This window comes from Phoenix dactylifera, chromosome 3 (assembly GCF_009389715.1).
Source record: "Phoenix dactylifera cultivar Barhee BC4 chromosome 3, palm_55x_up_171113_PBpolish2nd_filt_p, whole genome shotgun sequence".
Taxonomy (NCBI): Eukaryota; Viridiplantae; Streptophyta; class Magnoliopsida; order Arecales; family Arecaceae; genus Phoenix; species Phoenix dactylifera.
Genome location: NC_052394.1, coordinates 12,886,515 through 12,910,524, shown reverse-complemented (window position 1 = coordinate 12,910,524; position 24,010 = coordinate 12,886,515). Strand labels below are relative to the sequence as shown.

The 24,010-nt window shown below is 38.5% G+C and overlaps 1 protein-coding gene across 7 annotated transcripts; it reads left to right on the top strand.

Moving 5' to 3' along the window:
* The first annotated feature begins 261 nt into the window (after nucleotides 1–261).
* Nucleotides 262–21,725, top strand: LOC103723003 (ABC transporter F family member 4-like). 7 transcript variants are annotated; one of them, XM_026799930.2, is made up of 6 exons: nucleotides 262–447; nucleotides 532–677; nucleotides 763–862; nucleotides 6,995–7,065; nucleotides 16,038–16,133; nucleotides 17,117–21,725. In XM_026799930.2, exon 6 carries the CDS (start codon nucleotides 19,093–19,095, stop codon nucleotides 21,253–21,255), a length of 2,163 nt encoding a protein of 720 aa, XP_026655731.1. In that variant the 5' UTR covers nucleotides 262–447; nucleotides 532–677; nucleotides 763–862; nucleotides 6,995–7,065; nucleotides 16,038–16,133; nucleotides 17,117–19,092; the 3' UTR covers nucleotides 21,256–21,725. The 7 variants fall into 7 exon arrangements, with proteins under 7 accessions (XP_026655731.1, XP_038980580.1, XP_038980576.1 ...); XM_039124652.1 differs by having other exon boundaries at nucleotides 512–677; nucleotides 763–858; nucleotides 18,857–21,725; XM_039124648.1 differs by having other exon boundaries at nucleotides 512–677; nucleotides 763–858.
* Nucleotides 21,726–24,010: the final 2,285 nt, after the last annotated feature.

Below are 24,010 nucleotides of genomic sequence, written 5' to 3'. Positions count from 1 at the left end.
TTTATCATGGCAAACAATGACTATAATATTGCATGAATAATACCCACTTGTTTCAAATAAATCAATCTACCTCTACCACCAAATACACATGACTACGTACACAAGTAAATAAAGAATGAACGATTGAATAAATAAACATATAATAAATAAATAAATAAAGGGGTACATAAAAAAAAGAGCAAACGATGGACTGAATATTTTGAAAATTGATACCATATCCATTTATTATCATCACTATTGCTTCTGTCCTTCTGAGCCATCTCTCGGGTTCGTTCCGCACGAGCTTATGAGCTCCCTGTTTTTATGCCTCTACGACGGACCTCTCTCTCTCTCTCTCTCTCTCTCTCTCTCTCGGCATCTACGCAATGAAGAAAACAGAACGATGTCCAGCTGCAGCATCCGAGCGCTCTGGATCCTCAATCACAAAGATGCTGTCTTCTTCTCCAGGTATCCCCAAATCCAAATCGTCTATTTCTTTAGATTCTTACCTCTTTGCTGAAATCCAGACCAGATTTTATTCCTTTTTACCAGGAGATTTCCGGTGGTGGAGAGACGTGGCGATTGGCTTGTTAAAAAGAGAATGAGAGCTCCGCCGCGTTGAATCTTGGGTAATCCGTGCAACCTTTTCTGCCGACGGATGCCGGGTCGGCTTCCGCTTTCGTTGAGAGCAAGAAAAGGTCAGTCGTGGGGCGTGCAGGATCCTCTCATTGATTTTGTTAGGGTTTTGAGTGATGAGTTTAACGTGCTTATGTATGTCACAAGACTGCTGGAGTTTCTTCATGTTATGAACTATGGAGCTAGAGGGCTATATTACTAGGAGACAGGAGGTAAAATGGGAAATGCTGCAGGAAAAAACATGTAGGTATAGTGATTACTAACTACCAAATAATTGTTCTCTTGCAAAGATTGGATTTTTATCGTCGGATTTGTGTTCATATACTACTTGGTGCATGCATAGAATGTCGAATTTCCTTGATCACTCTCTACTGGAGAAACAATCACTTGTCGTTTGTAAATAAATCGTGGTATTTCAAATATTCTGTATTTTATATGTAGTTATCAAACCTAGTTCTTGTACCACTTTGAAAAGGGAAAAAACTGGTCATTTTATCTGTCTACCCAATAAGCTGATCGGGGACGCACACAGAGAGAAAAGGAAGAAAGGAATGGAAGAAAAAGAGGAAAATGTAGTCACTGGAGTTCCACTGTTGGAATATATGAGTCTTCACTTTGGGTAAATTCATCTTATCACACTTTGAAAACTAGAAATCTAAAGTGGGTCTTCAGCAATGTTGATGGAGGCTCAAAGCCCACTCAACCTCGTTTGAGGCATAATTAGTTGGTCGCAGTTGGATGTTGAAAATTAATTTTTTCTTGGTGGAGCTTGCCTAAGATATGTAGTATTCTAGTGTTTGTAAAAGGTGAGAAAATTAAATTTTAAAATTTTAAAAAACAAAAATATATAATTTGTTGGTATGTCGATATAGTTTCATGCAATAAAGCAAAGTAGTAACTACAACAAATAACAGCTAGAGTAGAACCTCAACAATTAAAAAAAGAAAAAGCATCATCAACTATTGTTCTTGAATATTTTATAATTGTGCTAAGAAAAATCTGTGAATAATTTACGTATCATATGACTTATTGAAATTTCTTGGACAATCCAATTGTTTGAGAGTGATGAATTTGTTGGCCAACTTGGAGAGTATTCAGGAATTTCAATTTTAGATAAACGATCACCGGTATCTTAATTATTGGTGCAAGTGACTCCTTTTGTGGGTGCGATCTCTTGACCGTATTGCATTCCCTATATGCAGTTCCTCTGTGCAGCTGGGCTGCATATGCAGCAAACTTTGCATTACTTGGATGCTTATGCAGCATGCTTAGCAAAATGTATGGTCCCCTGTTAGGTGGATCCTTGCTGGTGATATAGGACTCATGGTTATATTGTTGTGATGATAGTACATCAGTTTGCAATGATTTAGGACTCATGGTTATATTGTTGTAAATAAATAAAATACCCTACAAGTTATATTCTTCATTTCTCTCTCACCATACATGCTTTACTTTAAGAGATAGGCATAAGAAGAGTGCATCAATTTAAGAAAAAAGAGTGCACATATCTTTTTTTTCCATCAATTTTTTTGGTAAAAATGTAATTAAAAAGGTTGGCACTCTTTGGCATTTGGAATGTCACCAATTCTAGTGAGAGATTCCTGATTTTGAAAAGACAAGAAAAGGATGATTATAAATATGGCTTATATAACTGTTGGCTCAGTAGGTATGAGCTAGTTTCAAATTGTCCACCTATAAACATATTACAAGGAATCTTTTATGTTACTTCTAGTTTTGCAATTTTCTACTGTGTTGTTATTACAGGTCTCAATTGTTATTTGGTGAGAATCATATCCATGCTCTAATGTTCTTTTTGAAATGTGTAAGGATATGTTATTCTAGGTGATAAGGATTTTTTTATTGCAATATGAAATAAAGATATTAATTCTCACCATATGCTAGCACTATTGCACATATGATAGATCTTGTTTCTTAGATACTGCTTAAATTGGGGGACAACTTTCAATTATTGAGAAGGAGCGGTGTAGAAGTTACTTGGGGTCAATTATATACTTGGTATCTATTAAAGGCTTTGGTGCTAGCTATCATATTTTGAATGAAGCATTTTGTATACAATCTGAGTGTTTGATGACACGTACATTGCATGCTGGTAGAATTCTTATAAATGAGAGAAAACCATGTAAACTAAAAACATGCTATTTCTTTCCCAGAACAATTGATGTTTTTGGTGGTTAATAGCCTTCAACTCTCAAATGGCCATATGTTTAAGCCTTCAACTCTCAAATGGCCATATGTTTAGTAGCAGAGAAGTTATTGGCGTCATTAGTACTAACCAATGCCTTCATTGTAACACATGCTTTTTGCAAATTGGTTAAAGAGCTTACCAGTTTGTTGTTTTTTACATTAATGAATTAACCATCATTGAAGCATGTCTATCATCTAGTCAGGATAGATGGAATAATGGGGAGGTATGGATGATTTATTTAACAATAATTGGAATATGATGCATAACGATTGATAACAATGAGGTCACCCAAGTGAACGTGCTAGCTAACATATGTATAACCATGTACTCGGGAGTATTCTTTGTTAAGATTAAAACGGTTTAGGGGCATTAAGTAGGAGCACCCTTGTTGTTTAGCTCCATGCTGTCTATGAACCTCATCTATTCTCCAGAAAAAGAGAAAGTATTATTTATATACTTGTAAGTTATGTAATTATTCTTCTTTCTGAAGTGACTACTATAGTTATACAAAAAGTTGGGAATCTGTATATGCATTATGTTTCTTCTGGGTCTAGTTCTTATTTGTTGCATAATTTACATGTAATTATAAAAGAAAAAAATTACATGTACATTACGAGATTCACTTCGACAAATTTTTAAAAATTCATTTCTCTTTCTAATGTTCGTTTACTATTTCATTGTTTGTCCTTCAAATTGTTTCTATACAAGATATTTGCAATTCAAACTTATTATTACAAAAATGCTTCTTCTTTAAATATTTGATTCCTGCACTATCTTGAGCTTGTCTTCCATTTTTTTTCCTCATTTCATATTGATGCTTGAACCTTGCCCTCATGTTCCCATCAAATAATATAAGTTAGAAGCTAATGAAATTCTAGAAAAGGAACTTTATATGCTACCCAAATTATTTATATCCTATCATTGAATATAAAAAATTATAGCTAACATGAAATAATGGCCTGAATGTTTCGTAGCATGCATGATGATTTATTTAGGAAAGAATCTATGATATGAAAGGACAAGCTATGAGAATGTCTGAGAAAGAGGGAAAGATTACTTTGGAAAGAAGGAAAGATTTTTTAGACATGAGAATCTTGGTCATTAAATGCTTGTGGAAGATGGAAAAGATTTGTATATCTTTCAAAACAACTTTGCCCTCGCTAGAATAAAGTAAGAGCACCCTCTCCCTAGCAATTTCAAATGAAATTCTATTAAATAGTTGGAGTGTTCTACAAGAAATTGGATCTCGTCACTAGATGTATTAATTAATGGTTAGTTGGATTCTTTTTTAAGCAGCTGAGTCTCTTTCCTAAAATATCTACAACTAGAATAGTTCATAATGATACGGAACTTTCGCAAGAAAATATTTACATAGCTAATGTGGAGCGTCCATATTTGAAATAGGGTCCTTCAAAAGCTCCACATCAGCTTAAGCAATATTTCATGTGAAATTTGTGAGTTGCTAGTAAGTCTAGACTTAAAATCGAATAAGAGTTTGACCTAGCCTTACCTAATACTCTACCCAACCAGCTCCCTCTCTCCCAGCCCCCCACTCCTTTCCATTTCCCAATGTTAAGTGTGAAATGCTTCCCCTACCCTACTTCTCTATCTTTCTCCTCCTGATCTCTATCCTTCATTGTCCCTTGTTTTTGGTTTCAGCTCCAGCCCCAACGCTGGACTAGCCACCAACCTTGGCCTTGAAAGAGGACTACTCGAAGAATTGTCGGGCAACCCTAATTTTGACAAGCCAATGACCTTGACCTTGAAGAGGACTGCCTAAAGCTCTGTTGGCTAGCCTCGACACCAGACCAGCTACCAATCTGATCTCCAATGAGGATAGCCTAAACCTCACCGACCAGCTCCATCATCTGACCAGCCACCAACCTCAACTCTAAACTCGGTTCTGTCCTCCTTCATCCTTCTTCTCTTTGGACTTGTAGGATTGCCGCATGGGATTCCTGGTTGGAAGAATTAGACTTGTGCTAATTATGTGAAAAAAAATCCCCGTGTCTAGTGTGTATTGCCGAGCCTGACACATGTCGACTAGTTGATACTTCTCAACATGTTATTTTTCCCTCGAACTCATAAGTCCAAGTGACATTGCTAAAATTGCGGTTAGGCTTTGTGTAAGAATGCTCGATGTTTCTTCAAGGTAAGATTCTCTTTATTTTTTATGCTTGTTTAGAATATGACTCCTTTGATGGATACAGTGGTGTAATGATGTGAGGTTGTAGGCTGTCTCTTAGTCTTCATGTTAAAGATGTCAGTATCCTATCTAGGTTTTGCACTCTTGGTACCGAACCTATACTGATACATATGTTGATACATTATTGGTATGTCACGCCCCGAGTCCGAAGCGCGACAGACGCCGCACGCCTGCACGGCGGACCGTACAAGCGTGCAAGGCAGCTGATCATATCAAAGCAATTACAAATGCTTAAAAATTGATTTAAACATTAATATATTCAAAACAATTTACAAAATTTCAAAGTAGCATATGTCAACATAATTCAAATGTTTTAACCAGTCTAAACAAAATTTCAGTTTGAGCAAAATCTTCCAAAATTTATCGCACTCCCCAATCTTGTGTGATCAAGCCTCTGGATCTGAAAAATAGACAAAATAGGATAATGAGCTACACTAGCTCAGTAAGCAACATAATACCCCAAAGTGGGATCAAAGCATACCAGATATTTAATCAAAACACAAAATAATGACTGACAATTGAGTCATAAATAAGCTTTTTTTTTCTCGAAACTTATTATCATTTTCACAAAAACTCTGATATCAGACTCCCAATATTAATAGGTTACGACCGCGTAACCTAGTGGCATGGGTCGTACAAAGTATCAAAAACCACTATTGTTAACCACCGGTGACAATAGTGTCCAAAAACCACTATTCTAATCACCGGTGGCAATAGTGTCCAAAAACACTATTTTAATCACCGGTGGCAACGGTGTCGAAACTAGTTTCTCACAGATACAAGTCGACAGGGCCAACGAATAATCTCCATTGGCGGGGCCAGAACATAACCATGCTGGAAATACATACATACAAAATAGATAACTTGCCCAGTGAAATTTTACATATTTCATAGTATATACCAAAATTTTCAAATGGTATTTAACGTGCTTGACCCATTTTACTAAGTACAAAATAAATATCGAAATTTAATTAACTAATTATTAATTTTACCAAAAATTTGAAAAATTACACTTTGAAGTATTAGGTTACTTCTTCTCGCTTAAATTCTACTTCAGGTAGACGGATCAGGTTCATCTGTTTACATATCATTAAAATATAATTAATTTTTTTATTAATTTTAGAGCTAAACAAAACAAAAAATACTATTGGACACGGTCCAACAGGGCCCCATACGGCTAAACTGAGCCCAAGTTGGACCCACAATGGGTACGGCCCAAATAGGGCCCAACAAGGCTGAACTGGGCCAAGTTGGACCTGCAATAAACAGACCCAAGCTTGGCCCAGTTCGGCCCACGATGGTTCTAGATCTTATGGTCTTTGATCATAATCTAAGAATGAGATCCACATTGTTTAGAGACATTTGATCGCATCGAAGATTTGTCCCATGGATCTAGCAATTTTGACAATGGCGATCCTATGATCAATGAAATTTTTTGTGCTTTATTGATCTATTCGACTACTTCATGTAGTTATCGAAAATTTATGCTCTCTCTCTCTCTAAGAAACTAGCATTTTAATATGCACTAGAGGTGCTGACAACATATAGAGAAATATTGACAATAGGAAAATAATTTTACATGCGACCACCTTAAGCATTTAATATCTAGAGAAATTATGCTGTTAATTAATATAGAATTTGTCTCTCGAAAAGAAAAATAAATATAGAATCTTTACATAGAACCAATATTTGTAAATAAATCACTTTCATATTTATGTTGAAACAGCTAAGAAATGCCACTTTTTTGTTGATAGTCAAGCCACCAATTACTTGTTCTATTTAATGTTGCATGTGTAATGTATACTTCAAACATGTTAAATACATGAGTTATTTTGATATTAAATATTGATTATATCTCTTCATGACTGCACTTTTATTTTGTGTACTTGAAATTTTAATATTCAATTTTGGTATTTAAAGGAGGTTCTTGCTTAGTTTTCTCTTGAGTATTAATACATATTATGCAGGTCTCTTTTAAAGTTGTTGGTGGTTTGCTGTCAGGAATGTTAATTGTTCCAAATCTGCAAGTCTCTGGCAAGTTAGTCCTAAGCTTATATCATATTTGACATGTCATGGATTTTCTTTAAAGGAATTATGTTTGTTCATTTGAAAACCTATTCATGATGCATCTTGTGGTTTTTATCTTTTAAACTATCCCTAAAATTATAATTAGGTATTAATTTTATATATTCTGTTTTTATATGTTCCACAATTCAAAGGGCATTAGATTGGAAAGAGTGTGATGTGACCTTGCGATAGTTTCGTCCATATCTGCTGAGATAAGACTGATACTGGGAGAAGTTTGAGAATATGAGTTCCCTTAATTATTCTATTCCCAAACTATAAAAGAACACAAACTGAGCATGCTGAGCATTGAGCTGCTATGTGCATATTTTGGTTTATCTCAACCTGTTGATGTGCCTTTGTTTAGTTATTTTCTTTTTGTTTTGTAACTTTCTGGTTGTCCTCATTTGCTGCTTTTATATTTATGCCTTTGTATGGTCGCTTTTTCTTTGCACATGGTTTTATATTGACATGATTGTTTTTTGTCCATAAATCATGCCTATACTGATCTCTCATCTTCGTTCCAGAGATTATTCTTATGTATGTGTTAGAAAACAATGGAAAAACAGAGAATTGCCTGGAGAAACTTCAATCAACAACCTGTTTGATTGATTCTTAATGTTCTGCCCTTTACACTTCCAAGAGTACAGGTTTATATAGACACCTTGAAAATGACATAGCATTAAACAAAAACAACTTCCAAGATTAGCTATTTAACAGCATAGTCTAAATATAACAAAGTAGGCTATTAATAGAGTTTACTGAAAAACTGCATCAGTTCCAATACACATCAGCTTCAATACTCCTCCTTGATGTATTTTTCTGAAACTCCAAGCATCTTTCTTAGGAACTGAAACTTGTCTCTAGGAAGAGCTTTTGTGAAAATGTCTGCAACTTGTTCTTCAGAGCTGCAGAATTTGAGTTTAATTTCTCCTTTTGCTTCAACTTCTCTTAAGAAATGGTACTTGATTGCAATGTGTTTAGTTCGACTATGATGAACCGGATTCTTAGCCATAGCAATGGCAGATTTATTATCACAATAAATCTCCACTGGACCTTGCTGTTTTTCTCCCATGTCTTCAAGAATTCTGTTCAGCCAAATAGCTTGATTTACAGCTCCAGCAGCAGCAACATACTCAGCCTTTGCAGTTGACTGAGCAACAGTGGCCTGCTTCTTTGATCCCCAAGAAAACATTCCTGATCCCAAGTTAAAATAATACCCTGAAGTGCTTCTCATGTCATCAACTGAGCCAGCCCAATCACTGTCAGTAAAGCCAGTTAATTTTGAGTGGGAACATAACTTGAACCATATGCCAAAATCCATAGTACCCTGCACATATCTAAGAACTCTTTTAGCAACACCAAAATGAACTTGGCTTGGACTTTGCATAAACCTGGACAACAAACTAGAAGCATACATAATGTCAGGTCGAGTGGCAGTTAAGTATAGCAAGCTGCCAACCAAACTCCTGTAAGCTGCAGCATCAGCTTTTTTAACCCCATCTTCCTTTTCAAGCTTTTGATTTGCAACTAAAGGTGTTGCCACTGTTTTGCATCCTAGCATTTTAAATTTTTTCAACAAGTCTTCTGCATACTTTCTCTGTGATATGAAGATTCCTCCTTCTTGACAAATCTCCATTCCAAGAAAGTAATGCATTAACCCCAAGTCACTCATTTCGAAGGTTTTCATCATATCTTGCTTGAACTCTTCAATCATTTCTGGATTATTTCCAGTGAAGATCAGATCATCAACATACAATGAAACTATAAGCAAAGCTTTACCCTTGAATTTCACATAAAGTGTAGGTTCACTCATGCTCCTACTGAAGCCTTGATCACTGAAATAGCCATCTATTTTTTCATACCAGGCTCGAGGTGCTTGTTTGAGCCCATATAGAGCCTTTTTCAATCGAAGAACTTTCCCTTCTTCTCTTATAAAGCCCTCTGGTTGATCATCATAGACTTCTTCTTCTAGAACACCATTGAGAAATGCTGACTTGACATCAAGTTGAAAAATCTTCCAACTTTTCTGAGCTGCAAGTGCAACAAGTGATCGGATTGTATCTAACCGAGCAACTGGTGCAAAAGTCTCGTTGTAATCAATCCCTTGCTGTTGTGAACAACCTTTAGCAACAAGCCTTGCTTTGCATTTTTTTAAGGAACCATCAGAGTTAAGTTTTCTTTTGAAAATCCATTTAACTCCAATAACTTCTTTGCTGTCAGGAAATGAGACCAGCTTCCATGTATCATTTTTTTCTATCATTCTGATCTCCTCCTCCATTGCATCTGCCCAGATTTTTTCTTTTACAGCTGCTGCAAAATTCTCAGGTTCTACAGAGGAGTAATTGCAACATTCATAAATCTCACTTAAAGACCTTAGCCTTCTAGGTGGAAATTCTGGTGAAGAAGTTTCATCCAAACTGCCTTCTGATCCATGTGATGAAGTTGGAGTCATTAGCAGATTTCCATGCCCTTCATTTCCTTCATTTTGAATCTCAGAAATAGCAAGCTGAGATCCTCTTCTTTCTGGTATAAGGACAGTTTGATTGGACATTTTTTCTTCATCCCAATTCCAAGTGGCTTGTTCATCAAACTCGACATCTCTACTTGTAACAAGCTGTTTTGACTCTAAGTTATAGAGTCTATACCCCTTGGATTGAGTGCTATATCCAAGAAAAACTCCTTTATCAGATTTTTCTTCAAGCTTGTGTCTTTTCTGTGAAGGAACATGAATATAGCAATTGCAGCCAAAAACCTTCAGATGACTTGCAGTAGGCTTTTGGCCACTCCAAGCCTCAATAGGAGTTTGATTAGGAACAGCTTTTGTTGGACATCTATTGAGCAAATAGATTGCTGTATTAACAGCCTCTGCCCAAAACATTTTTGGAAGGCCTTTCTCCAACAACATTGATCTGGCCATCTCCATCACTGTCCTATTTTTTCGCTCAGAAACTCCATTTTGCTGTGGAGTGTAAGCTACTGTCAATTGATGTTCCATCCCCTCTTCTTCACAGAATTTATCAAACTTTCTTGAGTTAAACTCAGTACCTCTATCACTTCTCAAAGTCTTGATCTTGCAGCCACTTTGATTCTCAACCAGCAGCTTGTACTTCTTGAAAATCCCAAAAACTTCAGATTTTTCTTTGAAAAAATAAACCCATGTCATCCTTGAGTAATCATCTATAAACAAGATGAAATACCTGTTTTGGCTTTGAGAAGGTGTTCTCATTGGGCCACACACATCAGTATGAACAAGCTCCAAAGCTTTTTTTGCCCTCCAAGCTTTTTCTGTAGGAAAAGACTGTCTATGTTGTTTTCCTAGCATACACCCTACACATACTGACATATTCTGGTCTAAGAGAGGTAAGTCTCTTATCACGTCCTTTTGATTCAACAATCTCAGTGCATTAAGGTTGTAATGTCCAAACCTTTGATGCCAAAGAGTTGTATCATCAAATTTAGCCATCATAGCTTTTGGGAAGTGCCAGGAAAATTTCTGCAATTTCCCATTTTCACTTCAGCCACTTCTTGATTATTGTTCTTCAGATCATAAATAGTGCATGACTCCCCTTTAAAGTATAGAGAGTACCCATTCTGCATCATTTGACCAACACTTAGAAGACTTTGATCGAGACTTGGAACAAATAGAACATCCTTGATGAATCTGGTTCCTTTCTTGGTTTCCATAGTGATTGTGCCTTTTCCTTTTGCTTCCACCAATTCACCATTCCCCAATTTGACCTTAACATTGACAGACTTATCAATTTCTGAGAACATACCTTCATCTAGAGTCATATGGGTGCTACACCCACTATCTAGAAACCATTCTTTACTCTTCTGTTCAACAGTGGCTTGATATGCAAAGAACAAGTGCTCCTCCTTGTCTTCTGTATAATTGGCCTGTTGGTTCTTGTTTTTGAACCGACAGTCCTTCTCTACATGGCCAAACTTCTTGCAGTATGTGCACTGAGGCTTTTCACAATGAAAACAGTCCTTTTCCAAATGATTGGTCTTCTTGCAGACACCACAAGGTGGAAATTCTCCTTTTGAAGTTCCCTTTTTCTGAGAACATTCTCCTCCTTTTGGTGTGCTTTTGGACTTCTTCTTGAAATCTTTTTGTTTCTGGTTTTTCAGATTAACTTTCAGCTGGAATGCATTTTCTAGAGAGACTTCACTCCTTCTGTCAATTCTTTGTTCGTGAGCTTGTAATGATCCCATCAACTCAGTGACGGTTAAGGTTGAAAGATCCCTGGATTCTTCAATTGCAGCAACAACATGATTATATTTTTCTGTCAAGCTAATCAAGATCTTCTGAACAATTCTCACATCAGATACCTCTTCTCCGTAGGCATGCATCTGATTTACAACCTCAATGAGTCTGGTGCAATAGTCTTTTGCATTCTCATATTCCTTCATTTTGAGATTTTCAAGTTCTCTTCTCAGACCTTGAAGCTTGATTGTCTTAACTCTAGTATTTCCTTGAAACTCCTGCTGCAGAATCTCCCAGGCCTGCTTTGAAGTTGTTGCTCTCATCAATCTCGGAAAGATTGCTTCACTCACAGCTTGCTGCAGAGTAAACAAGGCTTTAGCATCTCTTTGCTTGTCAATCTTGTTTTGGGTTGATTCTGAAGTGCCTTCTGCTGGAGCAGAAACCCCACTTTCAATAACATCCCAAAGATCAAGTGACAGGAAGAGAGTCTTCATCTTGATACTCCAATAATCATAATTCTCACCACCAAATATAGGAACTGTGGTAGATGAACTAGGAGCAGCCATAACGCCCTTCACAGATCGAAGCTGCTCTGATACCAATTGTTAGAAAACAATGGAAAAACAGAGAATTGCCAGGAGAAACTTCAATCAACAACCTGTTTGATTGATTCTTAATGTTCTGCCCTTTACACTTCCAAGAGTACAGGTTTATATAGACACCTTGAAAATGACATAGCATTAAACAAAAACAACTTCCAAGATTAGCTATTTAACAGCATAGTCTAAATATAACAAAGTAGGCTATTAATAGAGTTTACTGAAAAACTGCATCAGTTCCAATACGCATCAGCTTCAATAATACGTTTTCTGAAAGGAGTGCATAAGACTTTAGCTCCTATCCCAATTGACTATCACATGTCCCAGCTTGCCCAAATACAACAGAAACCGAAATAACAAAATAGCAATCTAAAATGTGGTAGACAAGACTTATCCAAAGTTGAATTGAATGCTCCTTCTCAGTGAATGAGTCAGTCAGATGTGTACAGTATGTCTGATATTTGATAATAACCACCATTCGGAAGCCTATCAGTCACTTTTCCAGGTACCTGTGACAGCTCATGGAGAAGCAGTTTGCAGAATTGAAATGTCTAGTTCATTATCAAGCTGTAGCTTCAAAATGATTCTTTTCTCCCTTCACATTAGCCACTTCATCTTGTATGATTTTGAATTTATTCACTTCTCGCAGCCACTTTTCTTTGAAAATCCCCGCATATCTTTTGTCTCTCATGTGACATATCAAAGCGTGGATAGTGAAACTTGCCACTATTAGGATCTGATTCTCCCTTTTGACCAAGGTTTCTAGCTTTACAAATTTTTCTGTCAAGTTACCTCTAAAGACGGTTGTACATACCACACCTCAATTAATGACTTTCCAAAACTGGCAAGATTAAGAATATCAGAGGAAGCAGTTTATAGTTCCTTCTCAAAGAACACACAAAGAACCAAACTGATCCTCGTCCTTGGATGACATCTTTGTCCAAGATTTTTAGCTTCTCAAGCTTTTTTTCCCCAGTCATCTCTAAAGAGAAAGGTGGGAAGGGGCACATAGCACACCTAAGGGTCTGTTTGGATATTTTTGCAGGGTTGGGCTGAAAATCCTGCAGAAATTGGGTCTAGCCCATCCAGCACATATCTTCTAAACTATGTGTATAGATTATGTCTAGTATTATGAAATACGAGGCTTGATCCAGCCCATGTAAACTGCACCTCTTCCAGTCCATTCTTGTAGGACAGAAGAAAAAAAAACCCAGTGAGGTCATTTTTTTTCTTTCTATCAGATTCGGGCCGACCTAATCTGAGAAAATTCCTTTGAATACTGTGAATATGGGCTTGGCCTGGCCAATTTTCTTGTGAATCCTGTTGGATTGCACAGGATTATCCAAACAGGCCCTAAGAAGGACAACTTTCCAAAGCCAACAAGAATAAGAGTAAGAGAGGAGAAAATGGTCTAGGACTCTTCACAACTCAAACAAAGAAAGCACAATGGCACCCACCTGAATCTCGCCTTATATAACTTCTTCAGCTAATTTCCCATTACCCATGCCTTCCTTGAATGCACATAGGACCTGCACAGATGAAAACAAGTTGTAATAACTTCCTCTTTTTCTGAAACAACATCAGAAAATGTTTGGTTCATGAACATCATGCCCAGAATCCAGATATTCCATAGTTTACAATAGTTAAGCAAGATTTGAAATTTTTTATATGATGTAATCCTGTTTTCTATGATCCTTTCAAAGTCCAGCTTTTCAATTATACCATTTGCCGAACACTAAAAACCAGGACGTTGATTATAAGATCTGTTGAGAGTCACATCAATATGCTTTTATCTTAGAGAGGAGCAAACTTAAAACGACAAACTGTGCATCATTTATCTTAGAGAGGAGCAAACTTAAAACGACAAACTGTGCATCATCATTAAGTTGGCTATTGGGAAGCAGATGGTCTGATGTTTCAGTAACTCCCCACGGATATGGACACAATTCGAACAAAATTGAACTCGAGGTTTTTTTTTTGTGTTTTTGAATGAGAGGAAGGCAAAAGCCACCCCAATTCGTCGAGTTAATGAAAACAGATTGCAGTACAAGAAAAGTACAAAAGATTAGAGAGTGAGGAGGAATGGAGAAGGTTCAAAGGAGGAGGATTTGAAGGCAAAGTAAAAGACGAAGCAAGCTACTTTGTGCTCTATAGAGTCAAGAATAATGTGAAGGACCAGCTTTCCTCCCTCTATCCATGTTTGCCTGTTCATAATGCGTGTGTTGGATCTTGGCAATCACTGCATCCAACGTTGATGATTTTTGATTGAATATCCTATTATTTCACTCATGCCAGAGAGACCAAATGATGATAACCAGTGCGTCCCATGCAGGTCGAATGCAAGATTTGACTCTCTTGTTCCTCCAATCTGTCCAAAGGAATATTATATTGTTTGGGTGTGCTTAGGATAGAAAGTTTCAATAGTGTTGCCAGATCCGCTTGGGGAAGGGGCAATATAACAACAGGAAAGGTGTCTCCATCGTGGAAGAGCATAGAGTCCAGTTGTTAGTTGAGGGCCAGTTTCTCTTTCTTAAGTTATCCTCGGTCAAGATCTTCTTCTTGATGGCAAGCCAGCTGAAGAACTTGGCTTACGGTGGTGTAAAAGCTTTCCAAGGGTGACTGGCAGAGGCATCTTTGATTTCATGAGAGCTGAGGAATGAGTAGTATGAGCTTACTCTGAAAGATCCCGATTTCTCAGGCTCAGGGATTGGATTGGAATGTGATAGGAGCAAAAGAAGTTATAGCATAATCGGTGACAATATCCTCATCTATTCCTTGTTGGAAGATAGGTTGCCATCAACTTGCGAATTGGTAATAAAATGGAAGTCATCTAGTAGTGCACTTGGCAGTGCAGGCTTCATATTGGCAAGGGAAAAGAGAGGCTAAAGAGTTTTTACCAGTCCATAAATCAGTCCAGAATCTAATTGTTTTCCCATTTCCTTACTTGACTGAGAGCCCACATAATAAACTGTCTTCACACTTAAGGACATCCTTCCAAAAAATCTATGCCACATTGGAGTGGCTCAAATTAACTCCTAGAAGTCTGCCTTTTAAAGTTGTTTGATACTACTTGAGCTTTCCATTGTTCGGTACCAGGGGATAAAAAATTAATGGTTTCAATTGCATTCTTGTTGAATAAGAATTTTTGCAAGAATAGTATTGGCATTTGGGAACAAATTAATGTATGATTCATTTGAAAAATTGAAAGACCAACTCTTTGTTCAATCATTTGCCAAGTACTCTTTCGAATCCTTAGTTGGATTAAGTTGCATGTCTTGTGGGTTCTTTGGACCACCGAAGGATGATGCTGACCTGGTTCTTGACTTTATGAGCAGTAATTTATGGATCTTATTGGTCCAACCACCAGCAGGCAGGGAACCTGGTTGAGATTTATGTCAGTCCAAAGAATCCGTTTTTCAGTGCAGAACATTTCATCTACTTATCACTCCTGGAATTTATTTTACCCCTCCACAAAAGAAAATTTTGTAATTCTTCGTCTCCAAAACATTATACATGGACGACATTTATCCATGAGAATGAGTTACTTGCGTTATCTGTTTATTCTTTTTTTAAAAAAAATAATGTTAGATCCATTCTGCAGGCCTAGTATCCTGCTGCATAGGTCTGGAATTAGATGTCTGAGCAAGTGCAGCATATTGGTTAAACTTTTAGCTCCATAGGTTGATTTTATGTGAATCATTGAAAAGTGATATTATCCTATAGTTACTGTCATTACTCAAAATTCTTTTGAGGTCAATCTTGACAAGCATGTTAACTACTGACTTGACACCGTCATAGAATTAAAAGAGAACATTTTCCTTTGCAACAGCATCTGGATTGTACTTCAACTGTTTGTTTCACTGATTTCTGTGGAATGGTTATTCCTGCACCAGATCTTCTGGAACTTACCATGACTTTATATCATGTTATTGATTTCAACTACTCAAGCCTGCCTTTTGTTTCTTAACTGTGATCATCAATATTTTAATATATATACTGTTAATAATATAGAGGAAGGGGTACTATATTCCTATGGATCTGGTTTGCCTTCTTAGTTTTGTTACCTTGTCCTGGGGGATGCAATGCAGACATGTTCATGATCCCTGTGATTTCGTTCTGCTCTTACTGTAATTGCAGGACTTGAATTTGCAATTTCTCTCGTCCGAGAAATTTCTGTGATGTGCAGGCAAGCATTTATCCAGCTTTAAAGCACCAGTAGAGTTCTCTATGCAGGTAGGTTATTATTATTTTTTCCTTTTTCATGTCTATAACACCTCCATCCCTAGATTGATATTGTAAGTTCTAATAATCTAATTGTATTTGGCTTTCAAGGTTCCGCTTCCGTTATGTTATTAAGGAACAATTTTGCTGGTTCTAAGCCCTTCATGCTCATTATATAATTCTATCCTTCTAGAAGTCCCAAGATGCAATCATCACTTCCTCGGCCCCTTAAGTAATCAATACTGTGCCTTAGATTTTCCATTAAACTCCAGTCAAAATATAAGTTCTGTAAATAGTTGATGGAGGTCGTTAATTGTTTAGGATGCTAAGTTCAATGGACTCGGTTTATAAATAAGTTCCCAACAGTTCTTCTATGTCTAAGATTGCATTTCGAGATTTAGAACAGCCAACCTGACAGCCATAAATAATATATTGCATTACCCATTAACTAAGTCTGTAAGGAAAAAATTATAAAATACATAGCCATTAAGATGGGAATAGGGTCTTTAATCCACCTTGCAGACTCACGAGTATCTCTTTATCCCTTTTATGCCTAAAAGACGAGCAGGTTGAATGGGCGATGGTAGGTTAGCAGCTTGTTTTAGTTAATGGTTATGAAGGGGTTTTAAAAACTTTAAGCTCAATATTAACTATAATTATTAAAAAAAAATCTTTGCATTCTTTGCTGATGTGTGAGAAAAAAATCAAGTTTTTTATTTCCTACCCCTCTTTCTACTGCTCTTCTTGCATGATCTGACAATAACAAGGTTTCATAGGCTTGTTTTTGTTGATCGTACAAGGTTCTTGAGGTAGTTATAATGTGGTGTTTACTTGAACTTGGTCTTTTCTACAATTTAACAATGTTGGAAGTGACAAAAGATTGTGCTTAAGAATCATTACATGCAGCTAAAAAAATTCTGATCTTAAATATGTGTATAGATTTTTCTTCGACTATTCTCTGCTAGTTTCTTACCATAACCTTTTGACATTAACAGGCTTCCTCTGGGGACTATATATTGTGGAATACTTTGGGAAGATATCCTTCCTGAATGTTCAGTGATTCTGGGATTTGTTTTCAATCTCTACGCCTACAAGTATCGATTTGTTTATGTGTAGAATTTGTTCTAAATGAGGGAAATATTACACAATGCAATCATTGTTTACGGGATCGGTGGTGAGGGAGGTATCATTTCATGTACCATAAGGTCCATAACTTAGCAGTTTAATCTCATTTTGCCGAGATCATTCTTCAGCCAGGTGGAGCCATTTGTTTTCCAGAAATCATCTTAAAAGCCAACAAGCTCTCTTTCCGTTCATTATTTATAAGAAATATTTTTCTATTATTCTTTGTGTGCTCCAATGTGCTATTTTGGTGTGGCATTGGTATTTGGATGTCATTTGCATAGTATTTGCTCCCACATGTACATGCGCTGTATGGACTTTTTAAGCATTGTTATTATTTTTGTGTTTTTGTTTCTCAACAAATTGGTGAAATACCACATAGAGATTGATTTTATTTTTTTTTTAAATTGAAGTGCAATGGTTACATGGAGATTGATATTGAAGATAGCATTCATAGTTTGTTTTCATTTTAGCTCTTTTTGAAAGCAATACATTTTTCCTTCCAAAAGTTCTAAAGAATTTACAACTATTTTTAAAATCAGAAGTGTATCATCATGCATGCTGGTTGGTCCTAGATCATTTTTTTGTTGAGTTCTTGAAATCAAAAGCAGAAGCAAACGGATCCTAGCATATTCATTTTGTTTGTTTGTTCAAGAGGAATCGTTGGTAGTGTTGAAGTGGTTATTGTTGCAAGACTGTTCTTTGATGTTTAATGAGTTATGTGGAGCAATGCTAGACAAAACAAAAGCCTGCAACTTAATTAAGCAGGGTTGCCTGCCCAGAATTCCCTCACCTCATTATCAAAAAAGATTTGCTCACCTCCAACTAGGGTTTTATCGGTCTCAAGCACTGTTTCATAAGGTCTATTCATTGTTAGGCCATAGTTCATCAAATAAATTTTGATGACTCTCACTACATAATGTCCGAGTATAATGTTAAGTATGATTTGGGTGCTCGGTTAAGCTTAGTGGCCATCCTTTTCCAGCATTGTGAATTGGATGGGTGTGATGGAGAGTGCCATGTAGAGAGTGCATGGGTTAGAGTCCTTAATTAAATAGAAATTGTGACCGAGTGGATATTTACATGAACTCCTTGATTCTTTCTCGTCCGCTTAGATTTTTATGTTACCCTCTTTTTTTTTTTAATAATTCATGCTTCTTTTCATAGTGCTCTCTTGTACTTTTCGTATTGTTAATATTTATTGTTACAAATTATTCCATACATGATTGTTACATCTTAGGGTTAATATGACATTTTTTTAACAAGCCAGTAGGTTTTCTTACTACTTAATTTGCATCAATCTTTATTTAAAACAAGCATAATTCAACGCATTTGTTGTTAATAAATTGACCAGCCTTTCAATAAATCATTTTTAGACATATTTGATTTTTTTAAAAATCATATTTAATTTTACTTCTGATATGAATAAACAAAACAGTTAATTTCCTGAGCTTTTAGATTCACATATATTATATTTATCAAGTTTTGATCTTTGCAGACTATTAAGCTTGTCATGGACATTTAAATTGTCCAACTATACAAAATTTACAGTGTTTTGAACGAATCTTACTCTGCTTCCTTGTTATTTTTTCACTATTTTTATTCCTTGACAGGTTTTCACCTTTGTATCGATCTATTTGCCCAAGTTAATAAACCTAATCCTGTCGAACCGGGTCCAGCCTTTGTTCGGACCGAAACGTCGAACCGCCTTCCATCCTTTCTTTTTATAAAGAATATCTGTCGCAAAGCCAATGGGTGATACCTCCTCACCTTTCCTCTTGCTTCTCTCTCTCCCTATTGCTTCTCTTATCGCCGACCTAATACCACCGCCGCCGCCCCGACCGCCGCCATGGGGAGGAAGCCGGCCTCCGACGACCGCTCCTCTGCTGCCCCCTCTTCGAAGCCCTCGAAGTCCTCCGCCGCCGGCGGCAAGAAGGAGAAGCTCTCGGTCTCCGCCATGCTCGCCAGCATGGACAAGCCCAAGCCCTCCTCCTCCGCCGCCGTCTCCAAGAAATCCAAGCCGAAACCCAACCGCAACTCCTACATGGATGAGCTCGATTTGCCCCCCACAGACGATGATGACGTCGATGAATCCGATCTCGCCGACGCCGATGAGATCCCAAAGGCCAAGACACGTTCCGCCGTTACCGAGCTCACCGCCGCCACGCTTTCCGACAAGGAGGTCAAGAAGCGGGGGAAGAAGGAGCAGATCGCTGCGGCCAACGCCGAGCACGCCCGTAAGGAGGCCCTCAAGGATGACAAAGACGTGTTCAACGTGGTCATCGGCACCCGCGCCTCCGCTCTCGATACCGACGGCCAGGACGCCGCCGCCGATGCCAACGTTCGGGATGTTTCGATCGAAAACTTCACGGTGTCGGCCGCGGGCAAGGAGCTGCTCAAGAACGCCTCCTTGAAGATCTCCCACGGCAAGCGCTACGGCCTTGTCGGTCCCAACGGCAAGGGCAAGTCCACCCTCCTGAAGCTTCTCGCATGGCGGAAGATCCCCGTCCCCCGGAACATCGATGTGCTTCTCGTCGAGCAGGAGGTGGTCGGTGATGACCGGACTGCCCTCGAGGCCGTGGTCTCTGCCAACGAAGAGCTCGTCAGGCTCCGCGAGGAGGTGGCCACCCTGTCTGAGAGGACAGAAGGGGATGAGGACGATGACGATGGCGAGCGGCTTGCAGAATTGTACGAAAGATTGCAGCTTTTGGGCTCTGATGCTGCTGAGGCTCAGGCGTCCAAGATATTGGCAGGTCTGGGGTTCACCAAGGAGATGCAGGTTCGCCCCACCCGGTCGTTCAGCGGAGGATGGAGGATGAGGATCTCTTTGGCTCGAGCCCTCTTCATGCAGCCGACCTTGTTGTTGCTCGACGAGCCGACCAACCACCTTGATCTCAGGGCGGTGCTTTGGCTCGAGGAGTACCTGTGCCGGTGGAAGAAGACGCTCGTGGTGGTCTCCCATGACCGCGACTTCCTTAACAGTGTCTGCAGTGAAATCATCCACCTTCATGAGATGAAGCTTCATATCTACCGTGGGAACTTCGATGACTTCGAGAGCGGCTACGAGCAGAAGCGCAAGGAGGTGAACAAGAAGTTTGAGACATACGACAAGCAGAGGAAGGCGGCGCAGAGGAGCGGAAGCAAGGCGCAGCAGGACAAGGTCAAGGAGCGAGCCAAGTTTGTTGCTTCCAAGGAAGCTTCAAAGAGCAAGGGGAAGGGTAAGGTAGATGATGACGATGACCTGCCGCAGGACGTCCCCCAGAAGTGGAAGGACTACACTGTTCAGTTCAGCTTCCCTGAGCCTACCGAGCTCACACCTCCCCTCTTGCAGCTCATCGAGGTGAGCTTCAGTTACCCCAACAGGGAGGATTTCAGGCTTTCGAATGTTGACGTCGGCATCGACATGGGAACGAGGGTTGCCATTGTGGGTCCTAATGGAGCCGGGAAGTCGACACTCTTGAATTTGCTTGCAGGAGACTTGGTGCCCACCGAGGGCGAGGTGCGCAGGAGCCAAAAACTGAGGATTGGGAGGTATTCCCAACATTTTGTGGATCTCTTGACAATGGAAGAGAACCCAGTTCGGTATCTCCTCCGTCTTCATCCGGACCAGGAAGGATTCAGCAAGCAAGAGGCCGTTCGTGCGAAGCTTGGCAAGTTTGGACTGCCGAGCCACAATCACCTTACCCCTATTGCCAAACTCTCTGGTGGTCAGAAGGCCCGAGTCGTCTTTACTTCGATTTCTATGTCCAAGCCTCATATTCTATTGCTGGATGAGCCCACAAATCATCTAGATATGCAGAGTATCGATGCTTTGGCTGAAGCACTGGAGCAGTTCACTGGTGGGGTTGTCTTGGTGAGCCACGACTCACGGCTGATATCTCGCGTCTGTGAGGATGAAGAGAAGAGCGAGATATGGATCGTGGAAGAAGGCACTGTGACGAAATACCCAGGTACCTTTGAAGACTACAAGGACGACCTGGTAAGAGAAATCAAGGCAGAGGTAGACGAATGAAGCTGTGCACCCAAGTGAGTTTATCTACTGTTTTGTTATACAATAGAGTTATTTCTGGCTTTGAAGAGTGTTTCTGTATAGACATTGCCTCTGGTGTTTTGAGTCTCTCCTTATAGACATCGGTAAAAGCTCAATAAGTTTCTGTGCGAGATCTTGAACTTTGCACTGCAAAGCGGAACTACTATTTTATGAGCTCTATTTGCTGCTGCAGTATGCGGAAGAGTTACATGCTTGTTGGTTGTTTTCTTTTTCTGATCATTGGCATGCTGAATGATGGCCCTAATCGTGCCTCACAACTCACTTCTGATTGCTTGCAAGTAAAAGGTTGCAGCAACTGGATTGTTATTACTTGTTGGAATCTGCATGTTTTGGAAACTATGTACCATGCGCAAGAGAACTTCCCATTTCAGAAAGCAAGTCCTTGTTGATTCATTCGATCATATGTTCTTGATGAAATCCCAAAGTTTGTACTCTGATTCTGTGCTCGAAATGTTGAATCAATTTTTGGCGTCTACAGTGAAATTGATTTAGGTTTTTTCATCAAAAAGAAATTGATTTAGGTTTTAGAACTTTCGGTGGCTCTAAATGCCTGGAAGGCTGCAATGCAAAATTTAGGTTGTGTTGGATCCCCATCTCCTCTTATTTATTAATTCATGATGCTGAAGGTCTCCTCCGCTTGAACTCATGCTACTTCCTTCTCCAAGTCGCAGTTAACACACAGCAATAATTCTCCAAGATTTTTGCGGTGGTGGAAAAGGTAGTGAATACCTTTGTTCCAGAGGATAGTTCTGAGCATGTCTGATCTAGCCTATTTCATGTCAATCTAACTCATTTCCTTTGGTGGATCTTATGGAAGTTCACATGGTGAAAATATAGAACCCTCCCTTTTTCTCCGTATTTTTGGTATTCTCTTTAATTCGGACAAGAAGGATCTCATATGAAGGAAAAACAAATCAAATTGATTCTTGTTATGTGTGCGGGTGTGTGGATGTAGGATTGTGTGGCTTGGAGGCCATGGTGAAAATAGGGTTTTAGGTTTAGTTGTGGTTGGAACTTTTGGAAGGATGTAGAAGATGGCTTTCAGTTTTCTACTTGAAATTTCAGGAAATTACATTAGAAATTTATTCGAGTTAGACTAGAAGAAAGATAAGTAGTCATGGACTTAGTAGGGAAACCAAAAGAAGAAAATGTGAAGTGGAAGGAGAGGGGAGAAGAAATAACAACACAATGAAAAGAAGGAAGTGGATTGCTATTTTTCCTAGCTTATTTGCTGGTAAGCTGATGTAGTCAAGGAAAAAGAGAACTTTCTTGAAGCATATCGAATCAGGGAATTAGTTTGTACGTGAACTTGAGGAAACATTGTCTGCCTCCATGGTTTTATCATAACGATTTGCAAATGAGCTCATTAATGCCCGACTTCATAATTTTATCTTTAAAAACATGACAAGCTTTGGAAATAGCTAAAGAATAGATAGAGCGACTTCAGTTGACTTAAGATTGGTTGATCAAATATTCTGAGGGAAGGATGTGGAGTGGGCACTAGATTATTGAGCAACACCTCGGATCGAAATCCATCTTCAGCAGATCTGTTGCATGTGGTTGGGTTAATCTCATCTGTGGGTTCGAACTTTGGAATTCATTGTAGAAGATATTGGGCACCTCATCACTCATGCTGCTGCATGATCCAATAGCCTGCAAGATTTTTGGTTTTTTTTGTTGTTGGTGCAGAAGTTTGTAATTTATCTGGTGTTGAACGTGGTCACTCGGTTCAACGTTGAGCCAGGATTCTTAGATATTTCATTTTCGGACAATAGTAACTTAATTGCAAGCTAATTTAAGAAAAGTAATTTATTTCAAGTAAGAAATTTTGGTTGTTTTCATATTTCACATCTATTACATGTCTACTCCATGAGATGCAATGGGAATTTGAGCGTTTGGGTTTATTTGGCTTGTATCGTTAGGAAATTGAACAATCAAAGCTTGTTATTAAAATATAATAAAATAGTGATGTCCTGCAGCATCATGAAGTGTGAAGAGCGATCCGACCACGGAGATCAACAAACAGATTGAAGGCAAATTGGAATGAAAACCTTCTATTCCATGAAAGTTTTCTTCGAAAATTTTATCAGTATGTCAAAAGCCAACCCTTTCATACAATGTATTAGAAGCATGTATAGGACATGACTCTAATTCGGGCATTAAAAGCAGTATAAAATCATTCTAGAAGAAGGATTCAGTGGTGAGGGAACATGCTAAAATTATTTAATGACAATATAAAATCCCGATCAAAATTTGATAGTCTTCAATGAAAAATTTATAGAAGTGATGGTCTAGGCTGTCTTCACTACCTACTTCACCTGGTAGACCCTACCAATGTCTGTCAGTTTATGTCTACGCAGTTTACAACATATGGGGTCTAGCAAATATATAGCCTCTTGATCATTAGAATATTCCTAATGACTTTGCATGGTGGTCCATTGTCAGTACCAACCTTCAAAATATATTGCTCCCTTATCAAATCAATTACAGGAGTGTTTGGTTTGTGATTGGAATCGATATTAGAATTGGAATTGAAATCGAAATGGCCATATCCCTGATGTGTTTGGTTCGTGACCAATATCGAAATTGGAATCATAATAGAATTTGAATGCGAGAAAAGAGTAGAGTTTAGGTTTTGGGAGATTGAGGCATTTCTATTTCTTCTGGAATTAAAATGGGAATAGGACTCTTCTAACCAAACGGTTGGAATAGAAGT